Genomic DNA, 16,767 nt, shown 5'->3' on the forward strand with positions numbered 1-16,767 from the left:
CTTAGATCTTGAAAATACATTTTTTGGCAATTCATAGTTTTGCAGGGTTTTTTTTTTGGTTGAAAAAATAGAAAAAACAACAGAATTGCCCCCCCCCCCCAAAAGATTTTGAAAAATATATTTTACCCTCAGCCCCTACATTTTTGTGAACTGGCACATCTGGCAGTAACACCATATTCTCAATTTCTCCATATTTTCCAATAGTTTGACAAAAATTGCAGTTTTTGTGCGTAGAATTTTTTTTTTAAATATAGGAAACCTAAGACTCTTTGTGATAACTGAGATTTCTAAAAAAGCAACTTAGAACTATTAACTAATTAATTTATTCGAAACCTGGTTAAAACAACATAAAAAAAAGCGGAGCAATAAAAGAAAAACTTAGCAATGAAAGAAAAAGGTTAAAGCAACATAAGAAAAAAGTAGAGCAATGAAAGAAATTTAAAAACTTCAGATACAACAAAAACATACTGCAATAAGACACAACCACCGACAAAAAAGATTCGGAGGGAGTGTTTCCAAAATGATCCAAGAAGTAAAAAAAATTTTTTCTCATGCTAATGTTCTTCCAATTTGTTTCAAAGATTTTTCCAAAAAATATATACTGAATCTGGAAAGTCATTTCTAAAAATAGAAAAATCCCACGTCTAAATATCATTATCAAGATATCTTTCCAGAACAAGTGCCTACTCAGTTAAGAAGGCATCCAAGACACTGTGGAATAGAAATAGCATTTTATTTTCTGATGCAAAATAAAAACGAAAACAGAACGAAACAGAACCGAGAGATCTGAAGAATCGAGACTCAACTCTGAAGCTTTTATACTTTGGAGCCACAAATAACAGTTGGAATAGAGATAATTCCTTTTATTAGACAGTGAAAAAACAATCAAAAACAATATCCTGTATATTCTTTGGATTTTTTTTCACTGTCTAATAAAAGGATTTATCCCTATTCGAACAGTTATTTATTGCCATGGAAAGGCAGTGTGGTTTTCAAAATTACCTACACTTCACAGCCATATTTGACTACTACAAGTACCATGGCTCCAAGATTCCTAATCTTAGCTCTAAAATCTGTTTGTGTTCGTTTATTTAAACATCTACCATAGCACTCAAAATGAACGCTAAAGTATGCTAGTTTTACAATTACTGAGATAGCCCCTAGGGTCACTTGTTAAATTTACTATATCATTAAATTTCAACCTGTAAATTTCAAACAGTAAATTTCGACCTGCAGTACATTAACAGTAAATTTCAGCAGGGTCAGCTTGCAGAATTTAATGTTTAGACTTTTTTGTACAAAATTCATATGAACCATGGTTACAAAAATTGCATGACTTTGAAAGGGTCACTTGTTAAATTTACCAACAGAGTTTGAAAATCTGTTGGTCCCTCACCTTACGAATAGTAGTTTTAGTTTTAAATCCCCGTGGCTCAAGCCTCAGAGTCAGCTAGTACAAGAATATTTCACAAAGCATTGGTTTATGCCACACGCTCTATTGTTATGAAAGGTTTTGAAGAGGAGGAATATGAAAGGAATTTTTCCCCTGGACCAGTGGGGGTTCTGGTCTCTCTTGGAAGTTAGAACGATGTTTTAAATTTTATAAAATCGCTTTTTCAAATTTCGTTATTAGATTATGTCTTCGATCGAACAAGGTATGGCTTAGAAACTTAAGGGAACTTCCTTAGTTGTCCTGGGACACAAGACATTAGTTCGATGCCATGTTTGACGTAATGTTTTAAAGTCCCCCCCCCCCTTAAAAAAATACGATTAAGAGTTATATTAGAATATAAATCTTTGGATTATTCAATGGCTTCTTAAAAAGGCCTTGGTCAAACTAGAAATAATCATAGTTGAACAGATCAGAATTATCCAAGCCTCTGAGAATTTATTTATTTCACTAATATTTTTAGCGAAATGAATACTCAAGTGAAATGCTGAAATTACCTGCACGATCTAGAATAATACCTCAAAATTTGATACCATGTTCTCCCGTAGGCTGTGTTATGTTATTTAGGAGAAAGCCCATAAAACAAGCTTTGTTTAAATATTCCATACTAACCCCGTTTAACTACTGATTCCACACTCAACTCGATGAACCCATTTCATACCCTAACTTCAGCAATATTATTGGCATACATAGCACTAATCTTTTTAGCATGTTAATCTGGTATCACAGCCAACCCATTAGAGGTGAATCAGTAAAGAGCGACGTGTCTCTAAAGTCTTACTGACTTTTTCCCAAAAATTATCGTATAGAATAGATGAACAGATGGCTGTATAAAGTTAATCAAATGGTCATTTGATCACAAACCCAACTTCAAGAGGAATTTTGAGAGCAAAACCAATAGTATGCTGCCTGACACCCCTTCGTCTCAACAACCTTATATAGCATCGAAACAAAATTCGAGAAGCCATTTGAATCAAAACAGTCCCGAAATGTTTGTTCGACTGACAAAAACGTTATAAAAATGAATATAAATAATTGTTTACACGTTTTTGAAGTTTTTATTACCTCCCCGACTCAAAAAAATATTTTAGTATAATTATATCTTTTAGTAAAAATCTTCCCAAAATATATGAAACCACAGAGGTCCCAAATCAAATTACGTATATATAAATCAAATAAAATCATATACTTGATATAAATCAAGTATATAAATCAAATTACCATATATTCCACAAATGGTAATGTCATGCCTGAATTCTATGTTATGCAAGGATTTCCAATCTGTATAATTGGAGAAAAGTTTATCACCTTATGCCCTGCCTTCTGCACCTCCCACCACAACTGCGAATAAATAAGTAAGTTTACAATTTAAAGTAAATAACTAAAAATACATACTTATAATACAATGAATAAATAAATTATATCATTTAATAATAACTACAAAAAATAATTAAAGAAAGAAACCTAACAGAAACTGATCTCAACCATCGAACACATTATTAGCAATGGAAAAAAAATAATCAAAAACGGATAAAAAAACTTTAATAAGAGAGACACTTTAATAATTTGATTATCTCAATGAAAAAAAACAGTTAATGGACCTTAGTTCTAAGTACAAAACCTCATCTAGAACTTCAAATATAGCTCGTTGCCTACTCCAAAATGAAAAACTTACAAGATTTAGATATTCGAAGATTCAATATTGGAAGACAGGGATTAAACTACTAGCGCCACTGACAGTGTAGCGTCTAGGGGTTTCGTTAAAAAAGTAAACAAAAATTCGAAGTAAATTGGATAATTGATATAATTAATATGCAATGTTAAAGGATTAAAGCTAAAGATATCCTATAGGTTATAATTAAGCAACATTTTTTATTTTCAAGAACTATTTTAAGTTAAAATGTAGTCTGCACAAGGTCGGCGTATGTTAGGCTGGGAAATTCTTGGCAACTTAATTAGACTAGTTGACGTTAACCTGGTAAGCCTACTGGGGACAGAACTTTGTTTCCTATTATCCTCCCATTAATTTTATAGTAATAAAAAGACATGCAGCAATTTAGGTTACGCTTAAAAAAAAAAACAGAACCACCACAAACTAGGTGGGGCTGGCGATCTTTTTTTTCGACACTAGCTCCCATACTCTGGCTTACCAGTTTCAAAGCGCATGCCTGAATAAAGCACGTAACTAGAGAGCTAAGGCCAGGCCCAGATTTACCAATAGGCCTACTAGGCCCGGGTCTAGGCGCATACAATGCCAGGGGGTGCAATAAATTGTCACTGAGTGGATTTTTTCTTAACAAAAACTGGACTGATGTGATTTTGTTCTCCGCTAATGTGCTGCCTATTCACAGAAATATAATTTTAAAATAACACAGGAATTCCGTGCCCACTTACAAAATGTCAGATGTCTTCCAAGAATGACAGCTGAGAATTCTATCACCTCTCTCTTTCGTTACTTTAGGCTCATCAGTTGCGGTCTGTTCAGTGCCTCCACTATCCCCAAATTTCAGGGTTTCTCGGAAAATCTCGCAAAAAATGGAGCGACAAAAACGCTTGGGCCTAGAAGCGTCAAAGCTTTAAATCCGGACCTAGCTAGGGCCAGACCCAAATATGAATTTGAGAAAAATAATTATTGGGGACATTAAATAAAGTTCATGTAATATTACAAAGAACATTCACATTAAAAGAAATTTCTGTGTAATCAATAGTATCTATTTGATTACAACATCCGTTAAGGAGGTTTGAGTCAATAAGAAGTCGAAATCCTGATTAGCGCCGAAACCTCCTTAACATCCGTTAAGGAGGTTTGAGTCAATATCAAGTCGAAATCCTGATTAGCGCCGAAGCCTCCTTAACATCCGTTAAGGAGGTTTGAGTCAATATGAATTCAAGGTCCTTACAGTAGCGCCGAGACCTCCTTAACATCCGTTAAGGAAATTTGGGTCAATATGAAGTCGAGGTCTTAATCGTGGCGCCGAAGGGAGGAAGCAAGAGTTGCAATCACCCTGTGGTGGTCTTATACATAGGGGTACTTTTAGAGAATTGTCACGTTAGACGTGTTTATGAAAGGGTATTATTAACTTGTACTTCACAACTTGTGAGATTAAGTAGATAACAAATGATGGGTTTTGGGGGATCACGAAAGGAAAACGTTCTTAGACTTCGAAAGTAGAAGTCGAGCAAGAAAGCCCCCATTTGAGGCACTGAGAAGGGTATTAAATAATTTCTGTGTGACGACCTTCATGTCATCATAAATAAGATCATACAAGCGAGTTCCACAATTCTGGGAGTTGGATATAGCCCCCATTTTCGGTAGGTCAAAAGGACCTTATGGAATACTTATTCAGTTAAAGTAAGCAGCCGTTTGTTAGTTTGAATTTAAACGGATTTAAGTAGATGAAATATTAAGAATTTGGAGGATACGAAAGAAGAGTATTTTTGTATGACTCTAAAAGCCAAAGTCTAACAGAAAACAGTCATAAAAAATATATTAGTTACTTTGTGTTATAACCTTTACTTCGTCAAAAATAAAATAACTCCCATATTCCCAGGAATTTGAGGGGATCTTAAGGAATATGGACCGTATGGTCGAAGGAACCTTATGAAATAAACTTAATAACTTGTATTTCATACCTTCTGAGTTAAAGTAGGTAATCTGTCGATAGGCATATCTTTGTCTTATACAATTTGGACCCTAAATCTACTGAGATGTATCTTGGCCACGCGCCACCAGAACAAATATTCTAGCCACAGAAGTAGTTATCAGGCAATCACACACGCATAATTTTTTCTGAAGGATCACAATAACAGAGAAAAAGTGTCCTGGGGTGGCGCAGTGGATTTGACCTTAGCTTGGTAATACGGGACCCAGAGATCGAATCTCGCTGCAGGAATACGCTGCAGGGCCGACGCAGGGACCTTAATAGTCAAGAAGCGTCTTTAATTCTTAAATAATAATAATAACAGAGAAAAGCATAATTTATTGGACAAGTTGAATAAGAAGTGTCCAGAAATTCCATAAATTTTAGGGATTTTGGCACAACCAAGGGTTTCGTCCCTGTTACCATGGCATTAGTAGAAAAATAACCTAACAGTTAAAAGCAGAGCTGTAAAAACACAACGTGAAAAGTGACTCAAATTTTAGAAAAAAAGATCCACTTCCACTACCGGTAGGAATAAAATATGCAAAAAAAAAAAAAAATGACGCTTACGACCTTTAACAATGTAAACGATGAGTACTATTATAGGCAAAAACTAGGCAATCAAGAAAAAGCAGATTCGGACGGATGCAAGACATATAATTGGCATATATAAGAAATAACAATTACTAAAAATAAAAAAAGTGACAAAAACAGAGGAACACAAGAAACAGAAATTAGTACAAGAAGAAGGAGAAAAACATAAAAGAAAAGAGTGACAAAAAAGAAAACAAAACAGACGAACACGAGAAATAGAAATTAGCACACAAAAATGCATGGCAAAACTAAAGCAGCACAGAATTTTGAACCTATATAGAAACAACTCTGTAGATCATGGACAACAGGCAAATTAAAGTTTATGCCTAGTCCCTCACTCCCCCCTTCATAAAAAAGTTAACTAAACAATACAAAGAGTCATAAACTGAACAGCAATTGTGCAACACAAAAGCACTATGAATTATGCAACTCAAAAGCACTATGAATTATGCAAAACTATTAATTATGCAACACAAAAGCACTATGAGTTATGCAACACTATTAATTATGCAACACAAAAGCAATAAGACAGACAGCCAGCTTTTCTACTTAATACAACACTTATTCAACGAGAAATTGTTTCCTTCCAATGAAGAGTAACTGAGAGTAACCAATTTACATATAATTTTTTTTTATTAAGATTACATGTGATTGGACGGCAACTGGGGGGGGGGGGGGGGGCTTGTATCTTTTACTCACTTTTTAATTTTATTTTTTTTTTAGTATTTCACAGTTCTTTATATATTTTAATGAGTCAATCTTTATTGTTTCTCCCTTATGAGGTTGAGTATTTATTACACTTATTTGCTTTTCTTGCAGTATTTTTTTTTAATGACTAAAATCAGAAGTTTGGCGTACCTAGGCAACACTGTCTACTTTATTTGTGTATCTTTAACTGGCATAGCTGACAAGACTATTCTAGTTTAAATGAACCCTTTTCGTTTACGATAGTTACTGCCATTAGTAATTTACAGCCTTTTCCCCAGGGACTACACGGGGTCATGTTATCTCAAAGGTATAGCATTTGGACCTTTCAACTACAGTGGATTAAATGGCTATCTATATTTTTGATCAGATGTCTTTGGGGAAAAAGGGGAATGGGAGAGGGGCTAGTTGCCCTAAAAGAAGGGCTACTTATGTCAGAACACTCTACCCTAAAATATTTTCTTTTAAACCTAACTATGGTGGGTTGCTATGCGACAGGGTGTTCCTGTGTATAACCTGCTAAGACCTGTGTATGAAAATATTCAAAAAATATGAATATTCAAAAGTCTATGCAACTTCTTAGGATGCTTCTTTCATTCTGAGGATTACGCACCCATAGGGTATCAAATGGTGATTAAGGGCAAAATTGAAATTCAATGACCGAAGCTGCTTATGTCAAAATTCAGAAAACAAATTAAAAGGGCGATTACAAAAGAAGGCTGTCTTGTTGAGTCATTTTTATGCTTTTTGTTTTTACTGCATTTTTTTTCTTTTTTTTCAAACGCAAGTTGGGTATTGTTTGCTAGTGGAAGCCATTTCAATAATTAAACTTCATCTCATCTAATAACACCGATAAATAATGGCATTTTACGAAACAGCAGTTTAAATTAAATCGTATATATTCCTTGCCCCCCTCCCCATCCAAAGCCAATTATGGGCTGTTTGGTGACAGGATCTTCCTATGCAGAGCTCTGCATAGCTTCTTTGTACGAAAATATTTTAAGAATTACATGATATTTCTAAGGATTTTCTAAGGATTTTTTCCATCCCATGGGTTGTATCTATAGGTTCACATGGTCAAAATTCTAATGTGTATCGAAAGAAGAAAAAACGGAAATTCAATAAACGGACCATCTATTATAAAGTTCAGATAAAAAAAAAGAAATCCAAGGCTTTTCTCGAAAAAAGAGTATCCTTTTGAGTGTATTTTTTACACTTTTTTGTTTTTATTGAATATTATTTGTATTTTTTTTAATGGCAAGAAATGCAAGTTTGGCATTGTTTGCTTGTGAAATCCATTTTGAAAATAATAATTTATCTTGTCGATAATTAGTAGCATCTTACGAACCAACAGTTAATATCTACAATCAAATTAAACTGATATTACAATAGTCATGCGGTTTTTTTGAAATCAGTCTGCCATACAGCATTGCCAAAAGCTGAATGCAGAATTTAGAAGTATTAGAACAGAAAAGAAAACAACCATGGAAGGTTTGTTTCTGGCGATATTCAGTTTCCGGATTCTAAATTGTTGTTACACGAACGTTCAGTTTTTAAACTTCATAAGAATATATTTCATATATCAGAGTCATTTACTTTTTTTTCATATATCGAAGTCATTATTTATCGAAACATCTTTAATTGAAAACGCCTGGCGAAGTAGTATTAAGTACTGCCACTGCATTGCTGGTTTGGCATGGCCACATGCACGTCTTATTAAATATAATCTCTGGCTTACAAAACAAATTTCCGATCAAACGGACAAAAGACAAAATAAAACAAATACATAAAATCCTCTAAAAAATACACCATTTAGATTGCCCCACAACAAATTAACAATTATCACAGATTTCAGCTTCAAAATATCTTGACGTCACAACGCTGTTAAACATCGGTTACCTTCTTTTCAGCTTCAATTAACTCTTCCATATCAGGGCTCCTCAAAGATTCCTTCTTTGGTGAAACACCATAAAAATAAGTCGCACATATAACCATTAAAGCTCCAACTATAAACATTAAATTGAATTTGAAGTCGTTTAAAATGAAATACGAACAAACTGATGACAGGATGATCGATATAGATGTGGCAAAACCTTTAAGAATGTTGTCAGCGTACTTCATAGTAGCGGCAATAACAAGACCACCGAATGCCTAATAAATAAAATTCAAATTAATATCAATAAGATTTAATTACTAAAATTACCAATAAAAATATTCAATTATGAAATCATACCAATTTAATGATTTATATTAATTTATTTATCTATAAAATTTAAATTAATTAATTTATTTATATTAGTTAAATTAATTTCATCATATCAATTTAGCATGTTAATGTCATACAATAAGAACTGTTTTAATACAACAAACTGTTTAATGCTACTGTTTTAATAAAATCAATCAAATTTAAATATATGTTAATATATTTGTATTTCATACAAACTAATTAACTATTTGTTATAAGCAAATTATTTTTAAATTGATATACTTTAATACATTAGGCTAATACATTAGTATATTTAAATAAATATATTCATTTAAATATATTTAAATAAATAAATATATACATATATTTAAATCCAGTGACAATATACATTTAAATTAAATTTTACATCCAGATGCAAGAATTTCGTTACTGAAAATTCGATTAGAATAAACCCTCTCCTGATATTCCAAAGCCACTGATGATAAAGTTGTATTGTATAACCATTTCTAAAGGACACGTCCTAATAAATGAAAGTAGTGCCAAATTCTTTATGCTATTAACTTTTGTGTCATTCTCTTGTTTTATATTCTTTTCATTTACGTTCTTTTCAGGTTTATGCTCTTTCTAAATAGCATGGTCACTTTTCTGAAAATGCACCCCATCCACAAGGTCGGTCAGCAGCACAAACTCACCAAACAAGATGCAATGAAATTGTTCCAACAGAAAGTACACACATTTTATGCTGTGTTTATGATCTCCTTTTAAAACTCCAGCCATTTTCCCCTTCATAGACGGGAGAAATAAATAATTCAAAAGACATTATCAGGGAATAGTTTAAGCTTTAAACCCGTCAATAAAAATTTCGTCCACCTAATTCAACTGCTTTCGAAGTTAATTAAAAGCCCTTTATTTTGACCTTTACCAAATATAATGATCAATGATATATATATATATATATATATATATATATATATATATATATATATATATATATATATATATATATATATATATATATATATATATATATATATATATATATATATATATATATATATGGCCACAAACAAGAACAAAATCAAGGTAATAACAGTCAACAAATTTAAGTCACTACCTTCGTATCTTCTCCATTAACATTTATAGACCACCCAAATGTAATAACTGGGACTACTGGAGTAGACACCAAAATACCAGGGAGCAATGGTACATATCCTTGAAAAAAATTATCTCTTAAATTCACTACTTTCGGGCAATATAAAATATTTAGTGAAAAATTGGAATTAAAAAGTAAAATTAACCGGATTAGCGCTAAGGGCTCTGGGGGGGGGGGTCTGTCATCCTAAAAGACATAATTTTCAGACCTTTCCACTAAGCTGAACAAAATGGCTATCTCAAAATTTTTATTAGACGTGTTTTGGGAATTGATGGCCAGAGGAAGGGGGGCTTGTTGCCCTCAATTCACTTTTGACTAATAAAAAGGGCACTAGCCCTTTCAATTTCCAATCAAATGAGCCTTTTTCGAAGTTCCTACGACAAAAATGGCCATTTCAGAATTTCTGTCAGATGCATTTCGGGAAAATACGAGGCGTGTGTGTGTGTGGGGGGGAGGGCATCCCCCCTCCGATCTCCCTGAATATTAAAAAGGCACTAGTCACTCGAAAAAAGGCCGTAACCATTCCAATAAGCGCTCTCCAAAAATTATACGATCAACCTTTTTTTTATTTTTTTATAAACCTTACATGCCCCCAGGGCATAACTTACAACCCTTGCCCTGAGGGCTCTAGGAGGGGTTGTCCTCCTCAAAGACATAATTTCCGGACCTTTCAACTACATTGATCAAACGGCTATCTCAAAATTTTTATTGGACGTGTCTGGAGAAATAGACGGCGTGGGAGGAGGGTTAGTTGCCCTCCAATCACTTTCGACAATTAAAATAGGCAGTAGCCGTTTCAATTTCCAATCGAATTAGCCCTTTTCAAGTTTCTATGACAACAAATTGACATATCAAATTTTCTATCGGATACATTGCGAGAAAATACAAGGTGCGTATGCTTGGGGGGGGGGGCTCATCTTCCCTATAATCACTTTGAATCTTAAAAAGGCAGTAGAGATTATGACTACCAATCCACTGAGCCCGTTCTAAGTTCCTACAACCCCCCTTTCTATAAAAACGTTACATGCCCCAAGGGCACAACTTACAACCCTTGCTCTGAGGGCTCTGGGAGGGGGGATATCATCCTCAAAGTCACAACTTCCAGACCTTTCAACTACGTTGAACAAAATGGCTATCTCAAAATTTTTATTGGACGTGATTGGGGAAATAGTGGGTGCGGGAGGGGGGTTAGTTGCCTTCCAACCACTTTCGACTATTGAAAAGGGCACTAGCCCTTTCAATTTCCAATCGAATGAGCCTTTTTTGAAATCTCTACGACATTCCCTTTGATACGAAGTGCCCTAGTCTAAGAAAAAAAAAAGAATAAATAAATAATACATTGTGCCCACGTCGCTCTTTACTTAGGGAGCGCTATTGCGCTGCCTATGATCGTCAAGAAAGTAATCTCAATCAAATCCACGTTCTGTCATCTCCGGTATTGCAAGAAACTTCTGTATTTGGCTCGTCCTTATCGGAATAGAACATTCGTTACTTAATTTGGTACTACTGATACTATATGTGCTCTGCTCCATCATAAACAGGAAGGGCAAAACGTGAACCTAAAGCCAAGCGATGTTTCTCAGCATACAGTCAGGTGGTTTCATTTAAAAGGTGATGAATACGTTTGGTAGGTACGTCTGGTAGGTATGTATAAGTGCTTTTGGTGAGTTTATCCTGGTGTGTACGGCAGGGAAACCAAGTTGAAACTTTCAGGAGAACCATTGACGATATTTAGTGGTTAGCCTTATCAGAAGAAAAGATGGTAATAAAACAATTCCCGCTTCACATTATATACAAAATTTGTAGTCGAAATACTATCTGAGTAAGTTCCAAATCCACTTTTTTTTTTAAATATGTTCATTTCTAGTTTAAATACTTGCAAAGGCATTTCCACGCCGTCAATAAATTGTTTTCCTCATATGACTTTGTTGACTTTATTACAGTCGGGAAAAAGTTGAACTTTGTTCAACTTTTTCAAGGAAGACAACAAAGTTTAGGCAATAGCAGAACACTTCTTGAAAATTAAAAATAGGCTACTATTTATCTAATAGACTATCTATCTAATAATAGACTATAATAATAATAGACTATCTATCTAATATATAACTATCTATCTATCTAATGACTATCTATCTATAACATAATAATAGACTATCTATCTAATAGATAGATAGTCTTGAAGCTGCACAATTATGACTATCTATCTATAATATAATAATAGACTATCTATCTAATAGATAGATAGTCTTGAAGCTGCACAATTATGACTATCTATCTATAATATAATAATAGACTATCTATCTAATAGATAGATAGTCTTGAAGCTGCACAATTATGACTATCTATCCATAATATAATAATAGACTATCTATCTAATAGATAGATAGTCTTGAAGCTGCACAATTATGACTATCTATCTATAATATAATAATAGACTATCTATCTAATAGATAGATAGTCTTGAAGCTGCACAATTATGACTATCTATCTATAATATAATAATAGACTATCTATCTAATAGATAGATAGTCTTGAAGCTGCACAATTATGACTATCTATCTATAATATAATAATAGACTATCTATCTAATAGATAGATAGTCTTGAAGCTGCACAATTATGACTATCTATCTATAATATAATAATAGACTATCTATCTAATAGATAGATAGTCTTGAAGCTGCACAATTATGACTATCTATCCATAATATAATAATAGACTATCTATCTAATAGATAGATAGTCATGAAGCTGCACAATTATGACTATCTATCTATAATATAATAATAGACTATCTATCTAATAGATAGATAGTCATGAAGCTGCACAATTATGACTATCTATCTATAATATAATAATAGACTATCTATCTAATAAATAGATAGTCTTGAAGCTGCACAATTACTCATTTCTTTAGTCTATAATAAACCACCTATAATATACTTGATATAATTTATGTCTATATTTTATATAATTTAAAAGGCTAGTGGTGTCTGCATATATAATAATGTACGTTTGTTCAAATATTTGCTGGGTAAAAAAAAAGTAAATGTTAGACTAAAAAGGGGCCTGGATATCATATTCCACTTAATTACTTAATGTTTCACGATTTCTTACTTTTTTTCTGAAAAAATTCCCCACTGTGTGAGTAGTAATCTTTCATAATTTGACATTTATGATCGTACGTTTGACACTTGCAAAGGTATTTTGCATTGCATCGGATTAACGACACCTACTAAGATCCTTGTTTCGGCCCTGCAATATGTTGCTACAACCGGGGTCGAAATCTGAGTCCCGTATTACCAAGCTGATACCAAGCCCACTGCGCCTCCACAGGACCACTGGCGAAGGTGGCGTTTGAAAAATTGTATTTAAAACAAAACACTATGTGTGAAACAAGCAAATTCTAAATTTTAACGCCATCTATAAGTAAACCACAATGTCCTGGCAGCAAGCTATAAAAGGATGTTATAGATAATTTTTTTTTAACTGAAAATATAGATGACACCAATATGAAAGACATAGTGCGATCGAATATTTTTAGATTACCTATCCGAAAAGCTCGATTAATGATCCTTAGGACTTCCCAAGATGTAAATGACGTTCAAGGTTAGTAGGATTATTAGTTGAAACGATGTGGATTAGGTATCAAACCCAGATAAAGGTCCAACGGAACAAAATAAAAAACGAAAATCAAAAGAGAACAGTTACTCTTTCATCAAACAGTTCGTGGTAACGAACTGTAGTAAGGAGCGACCCGGCTCAATAGTAACCAAAACTCTAAAAAGTGGAATTTTGATACCAATACCTGCATCAAAAGAATCGCATTTTAATGCTGATTTTAAATATATAAGTTTCATCAAGTTTAGTCTCACCCATCAAAAGTTACGAGCCTGAGAAAATTTGCGTTATTTTAGAAAATAGGGGGAAACGCCCCCTAGAAGTCATAGAATCTTGACGAAAATCACACCATCAGATTCTGCGTATCAAAGAACCCTACTGTAGAAGTTTCAAGCTCTTATCTACAAAAATGTGGAATTTTGTATTTTTTGCCAGAAGGCAGATCACGGATGCGTGTTTATTTGTTTTTTTTTTCCAGGGTGATCGTATCGACCCAGTTGTCCTAGAATGTTACAAGAGGGCTCATTCTAACGGAAATGAAAAGTTCTAGTGCCCTTTTGTGACCAAAAAAATTGGAGGGCACCTAGGCCCCCTCCCATGCTAATTATTTTGCCAAAGTCAACGGATCAAAATTCTGAGATAGCCATTTTATTCAGCGTAGTCGAAAAACCTTATAACTATGTCTTTGGGGACGACTTACTCCCCCACAGTCCCCGTGGGAGGGGCAACAAGTTACAAACTTTGACCAGTGCTTACATATAGTAATGGTTATTGGGAAATGTACAGGCGTTTTCAGGAGGATTTTTTTTTGGTTGGGGGAGGGGTTGAAAAGAGGGGGATATTCTGGGGGAACTTTCCATCGATAGTTTGTCATGGGGGAAGAAAATCTCCATGAAGGGAGCGCAGGATTTACTAGCATTATTTAAAAAAAAAAACAATGAAAAAATAAATATGAAAAAGTTCTATCAGCTGGAAGTAAGGAGCAGCATTAAAACTTAAAACAAACAGAAATTATTACCCATTTGAGGGACTCACCTCCTCCTAATACCTCGCTCTTTACGCTAAAGTATTTTTAGTAATTTCAATTATTTATTCTACGGCTTTTGTGATTCTGGGGTCATTCTTAATGAATTGGGACAAAATTTAAGCTTTAGTGTAAAGAGCGAGGATCTGACAAGGGGGCGAACCCCCTCATATATGTAATAAAAATATGAGAATACAAAAGTTCTTTACGTAAGCTAATTTATAAGTTACGTAAATCTTTTACTAATAAAAATATTCGTAAAAAATTAAAAATTCTAGTTGCCTTTTTAATTAACAAAAAAATTGGAGGGCATCTAGGCTTCCTCCCCCGCTCTTTTTTTCTCAAAATCATTCGATCAAAATTATGAGAAAGCCATTTAGCCAAAAAAAAATGCAAATTTTGTTTTAATTATTCCTCTGCGAAGAGCCAAAATCAAAACATGCATTGATTCAAAAACGTCCAGAAATTAAATAAAAAAAACAAGTTTTTTTTAACTAAAAGTAAGGAGCGACATTAAAACTTAAAACGACCAGAAATTACTTCGTATATGAAAGAGGCTGCTTCCTCATCAACGCCCCACTCTTTACGCTAAAGTTTTTTACTATTTTAAAAAGAAGAATTGAGAGAAAGAGTCAAACTTTAGCGTAAAGAGCGAGGCGTCAATAAAAAGGTATCATCCCTATTTTGAACTGTTTTACTTTCGTCATGGAAAGGCAGTGTGGTCTTCGAAGTTATCTAAATACGCAGAAATTGTTTTCAGGGGGGGGGCCAAAACCTTCGAAACAGCAGATATAAAGTAGCACTTTTTTTATTTAGTAACTAAATAAATGCAAAAAGCACGTATATCGGAAAATATAGATTAACTTTAATCTGTAATATTGTAGCGGATGGGGGGAAGAAGACTGAAGCCTCAAAAGTACGTTTTAGACTCAGGTTATGTTCATAGCGATTTAGAACCAGTGATTAATCTATTATGTCCCACTGAAAGGGAAATTTTAAGGTTAACAGTGCAATATAGATGCAGTGGGGGGGGGGGGTAATTCTTCTATTGCAAAAATGTCGATTTTAATGAAAAATGATAGTTTCCAAAATTGATCCATTAAAAGCTGTACTTTATCCTCAAAAGGGGGGGATAAACGCCCTAACATCAAGGATAATTATAATTTGTTATGGAAAGCAAACTCTCTTTACGAAAAAAAAACCCATAACAATCGCTAATTACTTCAAAGAGGGTTAAAAGTTAGACAGAAAATGGGTTAATAATTGGGCAGTGACTTGACCGGATAATTGCATGCTGTAAAACTCCAAAAAAGGCTTCACACATGTATCTAGATTCTTAATAAATGTCCTTCTTTTGCCTTAAATCCCAAGAAATCATGGGGAAATTCAAAATTTCACAAAATTTCGGGAGGGGGAGCGGGCCCAAAGACCCCCCTCCCCTGCGTACGTGCCAGCCTCGAGTCAATAATTACTTAGACCACACTGCTTTTCTATTGTTGCACATTTTCATTACCAAACTCCAATTTGTCATTCTGTTGATCGTATTTGTGCTATTTGCCTAGTGATATTGGAAGTCGTTAAAATACTTCATTACCTAACTCCAACTCTACCAGAAACAACCTAATTTGTCAATCTGTTCTTCGTATTCGTGCTAATTGCATGTTGATATTAGAAGTTATTCAGATAGTAAGACATCCTGATTTGTCATTCTGTTGATCATAATTATGCTATTTATGGTGATATTGGAAGTTATTAAGATGTGAGTTTTGTTTATTATTTTTATTTCCCTTTTTTGTATGTTATGTTTAATTTAGTTTAATAAATTTTATTTTTATGGTGTTTTTTTCCGCTGATAAAGGTTTCCGGACCTGGAGTCGAAACATTCTGATTTCTTTATTACTTAAAGTTTCTTCTTTTTTTTCGTCTTGTCCACTGCTTTGTTTAAAATATTACATCTATTTTCTCTATATTTCATTTGTTTAATTCTGTATCTAGAGTCCAAAGAACTTCAACGTAAGAATTCTGAAGCTTGTCCAGAAGATGTATTTCCTCGGTGTAAAATCTGATCTTGTAAAATCTAAAGAGATCTTGTCTGCGACTTCGAAGATGGTCAGACTTGCATACAATAAAATAATTGTCTGATATTGTTTTTTTTTTCTTTCTTCAGTAAGGAGAATGAGAGGCGGTGTTAGGGAGAGGAAAGAGGGAGCACTTGCCCTAGGCACAGAAATTTTAGGGGCACAAAATTTCAAATGAACAATGAAACAGTAATGATCATTTTGTAATTTCATTTTTATTAAAATAAAGTACAGGGCCCAGTTGGCTGTAAATATAAGCAAATTGAATCCGAAAATTTCATCTTTCCCATACCTTA

The 16,767-nt window shown here is 33.7% G+C and overlaps 1 protein-coding gene across 2 annotated transcripts in view; it reads right to left on the bottom strand.

The window, feature by feature from the left end:
* The window catches only part of LOC136037793 (UDP-N-acetylglucosamine transporter-like), a 39,001-nt gene that overhangs the window by 245 nt on the left and 21,989 nt on the right, over positions 1-16,767 (bottom strand). Inside the window, exon 6 of one of the 2 annotated variants that reach the window (XM_065720626.1) lies at positions 8,290-8,541. In XM_065720626.1, the coding sequence (XP_065576698.1) occupies positions 8,290-8,541 (252 nt within the window). Of the gene's footprint in view, positions 1-307; positions 8,542-16,767 lie in introns of those variants that run through there. The other variant, XM_065720625.1, reaches the window with a different exon arrangement.

The sequence above is a fragment of the Artemia franciscana genome, chromosome 17 (genome assembly GCF_032884065.1).
Source record: "Artemia franciscana chromosome 17, ASM3288406v1, whole genome shotgun sequence".
Classification (NCBI taxonomy): Eukaryota; Metazoa; Arthropoda; class Branchiopoda; order Anostraca; family Artemiidae; genus Artemia; species Artemia franciscana.